This window comes from Cydia strobilella, chromosome Z, assembly GCF_947568885.1.
Source record: "Cydia strobilella chromosome Z, ilCydStro3.1, whole genome shotgun sequence".
NCBI lineage: Eukaryota > Metazoa > Arthropoda > Insecta > Lepidoptera > Tortricidae > Cydia > Cydia strobilella.
In genome coordinates, this window is record NC_086068.1 from 7,983,411 (window position 1) to 7,994,031 (window position 10,621).

Below are 10,621 nucleotides of genomic sequence, written 5' to 3' on the forward strand. Positions count from 1 at the left end.
CGTTTATGAATAACGCCATATACACATACTTTCATATTACACTATCTTAACATTCATTCGCGTAGTTTTTTGTTTCCTTTGGCCTATGACCTACGACACATGACGTCACTTAGCGTGTGACGTCACTTAAAAGTGTACTATAATATTTTATATCCAGGCGTCTTAACATTAGAATATTATAGTATCTTCGCCGGGTATGAAGCCTTTTAATGTTTACCTATCGATAATCGCTGAAATGCGGTATTGATAATTCTTTCATTGATGATATCGTAGTGGTGCTTTTCAATGTATTTAATCCTGTTGAAAAATAGTAGATTGTGTCACAAGGGAGCTAAATGACATATTTACGGAGAGGGCGTATATTGAATCCTGAACGAAGCGAAGGATTCTATAATTGAATCCTTTTTTTTGTTATCGGAGTGGGCGAATTCTGTTACGCACCGTCCCCCCGGCCGCGAGAAGGCCATTGATGGGGGGGTGTGTGGGACTCGCCGCTCCTGTCCTACCCACTAAACCCACTCCGGCGTGTCGTATCCTCTGCCGTTTGTGAGGGCGCCATGGGATCGTACATTACTTCTATAATTGAATCCTGAGCGTAGCGAGGGTTTCTAAAATATAATCTTGATCGTAGTGAGGGATTCAAGTGATAACGCCCCAAGATGGAAATAATTTTGCTACCATGTGACACATACTGGTTTTCACATCAGCTATAAGGAAATTATTATGTTCCAAAATATTAATTACCTAAAAAATTGTATGCAAAAAATAAAAAAAATCGTGTCCTAGAACAGAAAAGTGCCACTTTGATCCCTCCTAGCAGGGCAAGAATAAGCCCTTTTTCGAATAGGTGATGTGAAATAGTTATTTACGATACAAGTGCGGAAAAGAGGAAATTCGAAACGAGTGGCGATAAATTAAAACACGACCGCAGGGAGTGTTTTAAATCGACACGAGTTGCGAATTACCTATTCGCACGTGTATCGTACAACGTTTTACAGTACATATGGCCCTTTAAATTTTGGACATATGCACGAAAAGTGCTCTTTTACGCACTAGTGCGAGAAAGTAGCACCATATGTACTGTAAACATATTTGTAGCTACAAAATAATTAGAGCTAGCCCCGGAAAATTCAACGATTTCAAGATTTTCAAGAGCAACGAAACGACTATCCTTATTACTGGATCCAAGCGTCTAGCAGCTGTTCATTGGTGGAGGTCAGAAAATGGAGACCAGGATGTAACTTTTAGAGTTAAGGGTTTGATGTAGTGTCAGAGCCTCAGAGGTAATTATGAATTTAAAATCTAAAGCCAACTCCACACTCGTGCAGGAATCGCGGCGCGAAGCCGCAATGTGTGAAGCGGGCTGATTTTTTTTATTTATTTATTTTATAAATACGTTTACACGACTTTACAGTAAACCAATACGTCATGAAACTAACACATAACAACATAGAATCATTACACTAAGTATTACATTACATTTCACACACGGATAACAAACATTACGTTACACTCGAGGGCCTAGCGTCCATCACCTCACAGAACCTCTGATATAACAGTAACAGTGCCACCGTTGGGGATAAACAAATGACATTCTCAATAACTACGTATTATTCAATTCAGTACCTGATGACGACAGGGACGCAGCTATACGTAGTACATCTAAGTATAGCTGTATCCTTGTCGTCAGTTACTGGATTAAGTAAGGTGTGTGAAGCGCTTAATAGCTAAAATGTGTGATGTAACATAACTCTTACCTGCCTTGGCCCTCGGATTTGTACCAGCCGAGGCAAGGCTTATCGAGTCAACTGTCCGTGATATATTATCGTCTTCCAGCCTCAGTCGCTTCTCGAAAGCGGCAGCTTTTTTAAGCAAAGTTTCTTCCAGGTGAGTTAATTCTGTAAGATAAGCGGAACGGAAGTTAACGAAAGAAAGACGGGCAAATAAAATTTGGCATAAGGGCCTAGCCAGTGTACCTACATAGAACAGGACTGCTACCAAACCACATACCAAACAGTAAAAACCCGAAAAGTGAAAGAAAACTGACAATACCCACCAAAAATTACTTATTTTGATGCCGAACGCTGCGTACCTATTAGTAAGCATTAAAATATCCACAGAACGTAATTAGGCTTTATCTCGTTGCAATAAGGTTTGCGAATGGTCAAATTAACTGATGTGTCATCGACAGTACGGCGTCAACCCGAGATCTTACTGGCGACACGGTGGTCCATGGAGATCCACGCCCCGTTGAATACGTTGGCAGCGGTGGGCCGCGCTTTGGCGTCGGGCTCCATCAACTGCGTCACCTGGTTCTTGCATTCTGGAGACAAATCGTTCACCACGCAAGAGCGAAACCGCCACTTCTTTTTAACCTTTAACAATTACAATAGTTAAAAGTCAATGCACAATGCACAACTCATGGATCTGAGGATACATTTGTCGACGTGCTCACGCTACGGCTACTTAGGTACACAAGAGATCTGAGTATTCAGAGTTGTAGTACCTAATGTACCTATATGTATTTGTAAACTGGAAATATGGTTGGACGCAGTTATAACTTTGGAGTGGAAAATAATAAGTAACATCCCTTGCTTTGCTACTTACGAATTCACTGATGTAAATGCAGCTCTAAGATCACCCCTATGTCTAACCTAACCTATATGACTAGAGATCAATTCAATAAATGGGATTGTATACCTGTTTCTCATACAGCTCTTGGACGGTGTTCTCCTTAAAAGGCAGGGCCTGATTCAGCATGGTGTACAGAATAATACCAACAGACCACATGTCAGCCATTTTAGGAAAGTATGGGATGCCTTTAAGTATTTCTGGCGCCGCGTACGAGAGCGTGCCACAGTAAGTCTCCGACAGGATATCAGTGCCTCTCCTAACCACGGTGCGCGCGAAACCAAAGTCTGTTAACTTCACGTTGTAATTCGCAGTAATCAGGATATTCTCACACTTCAAGTCTCTGTGCGCGATGTTCAGAGTATGGATGTAGTTAATAGCGGATATGATCTGTCTCGTCCAAAATCTGCTCTGTTTCTCTGGCACGCGACCGTTTTTTGACACGAAGTCGTATAGATCACCGTTGTCGCCTAGTCGCATGAATATGAAGAACTTTGTTTGCCGCTGGAAGATGCCATTGACTGGTATGATGTGGGGGTGGCTGATGCGGATGAGGATGTCCAGCTCGCGCGGGAGAAATTTGGTCTTGTAATCTCGAGCCGCCGCTGAAGTGTCGATAACTTTACAGGCCATGACTACTGGAGTTTTGCTGCCTCGTCGAATGTGAACTGCCTTGAAAACCTACGGGAGTTTTTACACTTCATGATTCGTTATATCACAATATATGATTTTTACGTTGAACTGTATGAAAATCAAAGGAACGTCCAGAACAATGTGTACTTGTTATAATAGTTCTGGTACGAATCTAGAATGCTCGCTTTAATGGCGTTGGTAGCTTTATTGGAAGGCTTCTAAACCCCTCATGCAAAGCAGATATTCATCTCTCAGGGAGGCTCATTAGTCTCATAAAGGAAGGGCATACCTACGTCTACAGTAGTCTACACCAACACGACATCTATATCGGTATTGTTATATTACTTAGATCAAATGTCGTCAATGTAAACAGCGCAAGCACTCCAGATTCGCGCCAGTGCCTGAAGGCCGTACTTTAGAGTAGCATCCGTCTCCTATCACTTTCTCCAGTTGAAACCCTTTATCTTCTAGAAGTTTTATGTCCGACGGCGTCGTGATATCCATTTATATATGTCTACGAGTAATGAACGTGTTCGATACATGATGTATAAAGGCTACTTGAAGGTATTGTTATAGCACACTAGAGTTTGTATTAGTTTTCATTTTTTATCGATTTTCTGTAGATATGAATCATTTAGTTTTATTCTAGCCATTAACGGAAATTATGATGTTTGTGTTAGGTACTTGGTCTATTGTCATGATTCTCATTGTAAGGTTAGCGTTATTGCATGGTTATTGTCATTGTTGTCTCTAAGATCACAGATTAAATCTACTTAACTAGAAGCATAGACATAGTATTTAATATATTCTTCCTTCATGGAGAGAAGATAATCTCAGACGTCTCAGCAAAGAGTAGTATAATATCGTCTCAGACACACTAAACTAAAGAGGTTCCAGGCTCTAGCTCTGTTCTCTTTATTCTTTGCTTTTAGAGGGCATCGCAATCAAATCGCAGTTTAACCGGTCAGTAGAATAAGAAAACCTTATTTTTTAACTGCTCTGGAACTTCTAGAACTACAACCCCTCTGAAGGCCTACCGAGAAATACGAAATTTCGTTACATGTTCGGCGTTAGGGCCTCTGATCTTCCAGGTTCTCAAAATCGCTGTAAGCGTAACTAAGTAAGTCGTGGATAGTGAGATCTGATTAAATGCATTTTCTGCTGCACAATCTTGCAAATCAAATATTTTTACTTACAATATTTTTTTGTTTAATTCTGGGCTGAAATCTCTACAGAAAATAATAAAACTATAGAATCGTAACGTGCTCTTGAAGTAGAAAGGTCGTGGTAAAAGTTAAAACTAGTGCCGAAGTTTAATCATGGGATTAGGTGCTAAATCAGATCAGACCCTTTAGGATACAACTGCTGCCAAAACGGGAGAAGGATGATGATGATATGATGCTGATAATATTGTTTCATGTCTCATTGCATTTCAATAACAAGTAGTTTTACTACTGAGCCATTCTGAATTTCTGAGATTAAGTTCTTCCGCAATCTAGTTCGTTTTACTACTATAGATGTGCACTTTCAACGAGGCGGCTGTTTTGTGAACTAAGTATACCTAGTCGTTCTGATACTAAGCCATTCTGTCGTACGTACATTGAGCCGGTGTGGTCGTTTTACTACATGTCATTCTACATGCAGAACAGGTCACTTCGTATTTGAAGCAGTCGACACCGTCCCGTAATTTCTCTAACCAAGTTGTGGCCTGGCTTTATATAGGTCTATCTAGCTATTTTATGCTGACAATATAATTTTACTCGCTTACCAAAATTCGAATAACGACATGAGTATGTACCAAAAACTTTCTTTCCAAAATAACTTATGTTTCCATTACATTACGTTTATTACATTACGTTTATTACATTACGTTTATTTGTAATGACACTTTGTCATTGCAAAGCCTGTGCAGAGTTAGCTTGGTCCGACACAGCTTGGTAGGTACACATGAAATAAACAATTGCTGAGTGGTAACAGTTGAATATAATTTCAATAAGTAATTGTGACAAAAATTGACTATAGGTTAAGTTGGACTTGACACATGATCTAAACTAAACTTAGGTACCATCAGCATCAAATAGACAGTGACAGCCGAAGTGGCTAAATCAATTGCAGAACGCCATTGTTAGGTAGGGTGCGTTTTGGTAAGATCGAAGGGTTTTTTATGAGGGGTAAGATGAAAAGTCGTCGCGTAACGGTTTGGCAAACGGTAATTTTTTTGTCTTACCGCTCATAAAAAACCCTTCATACTTACTCCGACGCACTCTACCATATAAATAAGGATGTGATATTTGTTGCTAACTGTACCGTCCTATCGCTCACTCAGACAAAATGAAACGTTTGGCTACGTGCGACTGCGACTGGTGAATATTATGTTCAGCAAAGAAACGTTATTTTCCATGAGCCAAAGGTCCACTACCATTAACAGGAGCCATCAGCTTTGGATCTAGCTTCTTTAGTGTTTTCATTGTATTACCTGTAATAAAATTATATCCCTCTTAAATAAGTAATTAATTGCCTATTAGTTTTCTGCTGTAGGCTTACGCTGCTACAGTATTTTGCGCTCGAGAGCGAGATAGATACCCGTTCATGGACTAAAAAGATAAGATAGATTTTTCAACTCTCCTGAAATGACCTATAGCTATAAACTGACTAAGCTAATTACCTAGAATTGGTAAAAAAAGTGGAATCGTGGCAAAATTCACGCGTGACTTCCATCTATTTTATGTAGCAAGTAAAAGTTTCTTCTGTGCTCAAACCCTTTTGGACCCAGGGCTCTCTCAAATGCCCATGACATTTCAAATAAATCACACGCAGTTTGCTTTGTGCTAAACCTATGTATAAATCTATCTAAATACCTTACTGCACAAAACTTTTATAGACCGCGAGCCAGGAACAGATTTCCATGACCATCGCCTCCCGGGCGATAACTCGTATAGTGAATAACGGCTATGTATGATGAACTCTCGTGGACGTCAGCTGCCGCTCCGTTGGTGGGTTGAGGAATGCAGCCACCGAAACACGTAAAATAAAAACTTCTGTCATCGCCTCCCGTTTGCTACTTTGTCAGATGATAGTTTAGATGCTATTGTGAATTAAAAAAATCGTCAGCCAGTTGTATCGCGGTGGAAATAACGTCAGCTGGTCGCATGAAAAACATGTAAAAAATAAGCGCTTTACCTTTTTATGATAGTGATAACAAAATCATGAAACTTTGCATGTAGCATTGGCGTTTCAATAAACGGATTAAGCATTACGCATAGTTTGCGGACATAAAGTGGTAAGGCGCGTATTTTTTACATTTTCATGTGACCAGCTTTCATTTGACGGTCTTTCCACCGCGATAGAACCGGCTGACGGTTTTTTTAATATTTAAAATAGCATCTAAAGTATCATCTGACAAAGTATCAGCCGGGAGGCGATGACTGACGATATATGCTCCTGGCCCGCGGTCTATTTACGCCACCTGTTTCAGAATCACATTCCTCGAGATTTCGCGGCTTCTCTAAATCTTTCATTGCATGTTTTAGTAGTGATTCCTCCATTGGAGTATACTCTGCAAAATCAAATTGTTATTGTTATAATAATATACTGTTTCTGGTAATATTGGTACCTATGTCGATTACTAGGCGATGTGACCAGAGCACATTTGTTATTTATATATTATGAACTAAGGGCAGTTACTTTATGAATACTTACTAGTTACCATAGAGAAATATAAGTAAAGAAAGAACTCCAGACACCAGTTTTCGCCCCTTATTTCGTAGTCGACATTTAGCGTCAAGTAGCAGAACTCTCAGTACTACTACTCGACAATTTATGTAGCGGCAAACAAAAACCGGATCTCTATTTTCAACTCCTGCGGTTACTCTGGTTATTATATTAGCTGAAAATCGTTGAGCATTAGACTTATTATTTGCCGCTACATTTATTGTCGAGTAGCAGTACTGAGAGTTCCGCTACTTGACGCTAGATGTCGACTACGAAATGAGGCGCGTTTTGATAAGAAAACTGATGTACGGAGTTACCACTCTTTCTTTACATATGTCTCAATGCTAGTAATGGTTATATTCATATACATAATACAGTACCTAGATATGATTTGACCATCTCTATATGTTGTACATATAAGTAGTACGTAGATAACAAATAAATACTTAAATACAGAAAACACCCAGATTGTTCCTGAGTCAACAAAATAAATATCTGTGCTCATCACACAAATAAATTCGAACCCAGGACCATCGGCTTCATAGGCAGGGTCACTACCCACCAGACCGGCCGTCGATACGCAGCAGATTGCGAGTTTCAAGCGTAAGGCTTGATTTCCTCCTACGCTGACATCGGTCGCTGACGTCGGTCGATGTAGGCCCCAGCACAGCGGCGCTGACGTCCGCGGCAGATTTTTCTTCCGACGGTGCGCTCGACCGACGTCAGCGACCGACTTCAGCGTAGGAGGAAATCAGGCCTAAGTAATTTGACTAATGTGAACTTGCCCTTACGCTTTAGTCCCCGGTTGATACCGTTCGCCGTGTATACAGCGGACAGCAACATTTCTGTAGAAAGTGACGCTGAACGCAGATTACGGCGTCAACCGGAGACCAAGATCTTACTGGCTAGTCGCGTCTCCATAGAGATCCAAGGCCCATGGAACACTGCGGTCGCCGTGGGCCGTGCCTGCGCGTTCGGCTCCAACATTGCTGTAACTAGGCCCAAACACTCTTCCGACAGCATACTAACTATCTTCGAGCGAAATCGCCACTTGCGCTGTACCTTGGAACAAAATACGTAATAATCAGGCTCAGCTAATATACACTGTACTTACATATACACGGTGTGTAACACAAAAATCGACGAGTTCTCCGAAACCATAATTTTCGCTGAACATACATGGGGGTCAAATCGGTGCTCTTAACGTCCGCATCATTGGCCTACCGCAAAAACGAAGTTCGTAAATTTCGAGCAACTATCTCTGTCACTCTAATTACGCCTTCATTGAAGTAAAAGAGGAAGCAGTCTAAAATTTCCGAACTACGGTGTTCGCGGTAGGCCCACTGAAAAGTCTGAACGAGACACCCGTCTGTATGTGTATACCTATGTACTTAAAGTTTAGTAGACAACATTTAGATACTTCAGTGGCCTATTGCCTACTTATTTTGCAGTACACATGGTGCTACATTACCGCACTAGTGCGATAATTAACACATTACGTAACGATGTCGAAATTTTAAAGGGCCATAATATATGTATGTACTGTAAAATACGTGGTACGTTACATGTGCGAATAGGTAATTCCCAACTCGGGTCGATTTAAAACGCCACTCGTTGCTAATTTCCTATTTTTCGCACTTGTATCGTCATATTCGTAATGTACTATTACAGTACATATGGTGCAACTTTACCGCACTATAGAGCGGTAAAGTAATTAGCACTTACGTGCCTGTCAAAAATTTAAAGGACCATAATATGTACATTATGTACTGTAAAACGTTGTACGATACGCGTGCAAATTTCCTACTTTTCGCACTTGTATCGTAACGTACTATTAAAGGGCTGTCCCAACAGATTTAACTGATCGAAATTGAGGTGAATAACATTAAAAGTGCGAATGGCAATCTGAAAACTTAAACTTAACTTACTTTAACTTAGTGTATAACATTATTTTGTTATGGAATACATAGAGGCGACAAGGTACGATTATACATCACGGGCTATATTGATTATGATATGATTGTGAACTTAACTAATAATTTGTCGTGTATTAAATTCACGTACCTGCTTGTCATATAATACCCGCACAGAAGTATCGTTAAACGGCAGGGCTTTATTAAGCATAGCGTATAGTATAACTCCCATGGACCACAAGTCGGACATTTTAGGTGCGTACGGTATACCCTTCAGTATCTCTGGAGCCGCGTACAAGAGAGACCCACAATATGTGTCTGACATAACATCGTTGGGCCCACTGTCACGCGTTCGGCGCGCGAAACCAAAATCTGTTAATTTCACATTGAAATTTGCAGAGATGAGGACGTTTTCGCACTTAAGGTCTCTATGCGCGATATTGAGGGCATGCATGTATTCTAGGGCGCAAATCAGTTGCCGCATCCAAACTCTGCACTGGGCTTCAGATAGGGGGCCTTTCGTTGATATGTAATTTAGGAGATCACCGTTCTCGCCTAGTCGCATGAATACGAAGTACTTGGCGTAGCGCTGGTAGATGTTGGTGACGTGTATGATGTGGGGATGGTTGACGCGGGCGAGAATGTCCAGCTCGCGAGGCAGGAACTTGTTCAGGTAGACGCGTGGTGCGGTGGATGTATCGATCACTTTACAGGCTAGATCGACGCTCCGGGTTTCGTCAACGATGTAGACTGCTCTGTAAACCTAACCAAACAATAAGTATTGTTAGTGGGTACTATGTCGCGCTAAATGGTGAGTGTGATCGTTACCCCACTGTCTTCGAAATGTGAAAGTCCTACAAATACTAATAGAGCTTAAAATCCCAAACAAGGCATACTTTGGCATAAGATCCTTCACCGAGCACATGTTGCAGTACAAACTTCTTTTCTCGCAGTGCAGCGTAGACTGACGGTGACTCCATTCATGTTTTAATTTTAGCAAAGCATGGTGCGTTAAACACTACCTGCTTAGCGTGTTTCCATTTTTATTCTTTTACTTTTCTGAGTAAATAAGTTAATTAAAGACATACTTTAAATTTTTTATACGTATGTAAATAATGGAAATGTCATCACTAAATGACTCAGTCATGGTTTGATAGACAGGGATACTACCTATAAGAAAGTGGCAGACAGGTCAAATAAATAACTGAAATAACTATGGCAAATTATGGTTTAGATTTATATTATATAAAAAGGACTTATGAGTTTGATAAAATGGAGATCAAGTGTCTATTAGAAAAAAAACGATTGTCTATGAACTTCCGCAACATGGCGCGTGGCGTGATCATATCATCTATTACTGATCAGGCTTTTTTAATTTCATTGTAAATCAATTGTAAAAGTAATTTCGCACCCAACCGCGTCATTGGCGGACTTGGCGGAGACACCAAGCGCACCATGCTTTGATGGAGCCATAACGCAAGATATTGATTGATTAAATATAATACTATAATACACAATTTAAAATGTATAATAGCCAGGTAGGTTGGGTAATATACCTTAGTGTCCCGCTCCCGCAGTCCCGCACTGTGCAGCACCAAGGAAACAGTGAGTTAACTAAGTTTTGTAATAAGATATCTACGAGTATATATATAAACGTTAAAGTCCTGACTGACTGACACTTAAATCAACGCCCAGCCCAAACCGTTGGACCTAGAGACCTGAATTTTTCACAA

At 40.5% G+C, this 10,621-nt stretch overlaps 2 protein-coding genes across 2 annotated transcripts; both read right to left on the minus strand.

Annotated features, from left to right (window-relative positions):
* Nucleotides 1-208: 208 nt before the first annotated feature.
* Nucleotides 209-3,862, minus strand: LOC134754365 (testis-specific serine/threonine-protein kinase 3-like). Its single transcript, XM_063690661.1, has 5 exons — nt 3,679-3,862; nt 2,701-3,312; nt 2,216-2,375; nt 1,758-1,898; nt 209-297 (listed from the first exon to the last, which is right to left on the minus strand). The coding sequence occupies exons 1-5, from the start codon at nt 3,766-3,768 to the stop codon at nt 218-220; spliced, it is 1,083 nt and encodes a 360-aa protein (XP_063546731.1). The 5' UTR covers nt 3,769-3,862; the 3' UTR covers nt 209-217.
* A 1,942-nt stretch (nt 3,863-5,804) lies between these two features.
* LOC134755073 (testis-specific serine/threonine-protein kinase 1-like) lies at nt 5,805-9,904 on the minus strand. Its single transcript, XM_063691551.1, has 5 exons — nt 9,785-9,904; nt 9,040-9,651; nt 7,878-8,037; nt 6,726-6,820; nt 5,805-5,858 (listed from the first exon to the last, which is right to left on the minus strand). Exons 1-5 carry the CDS (start codon nt 9,866-9,868, stop codon nt 5,805-5,807), a joined length of 1,005 nt encoding a protein of 334 aa, XP_063547621.1. The 5' UTR covers nt 9,869-9,904.
* Between the last annotated feature and the right edge of the window lie 717 nt (nt 9,905-10,621).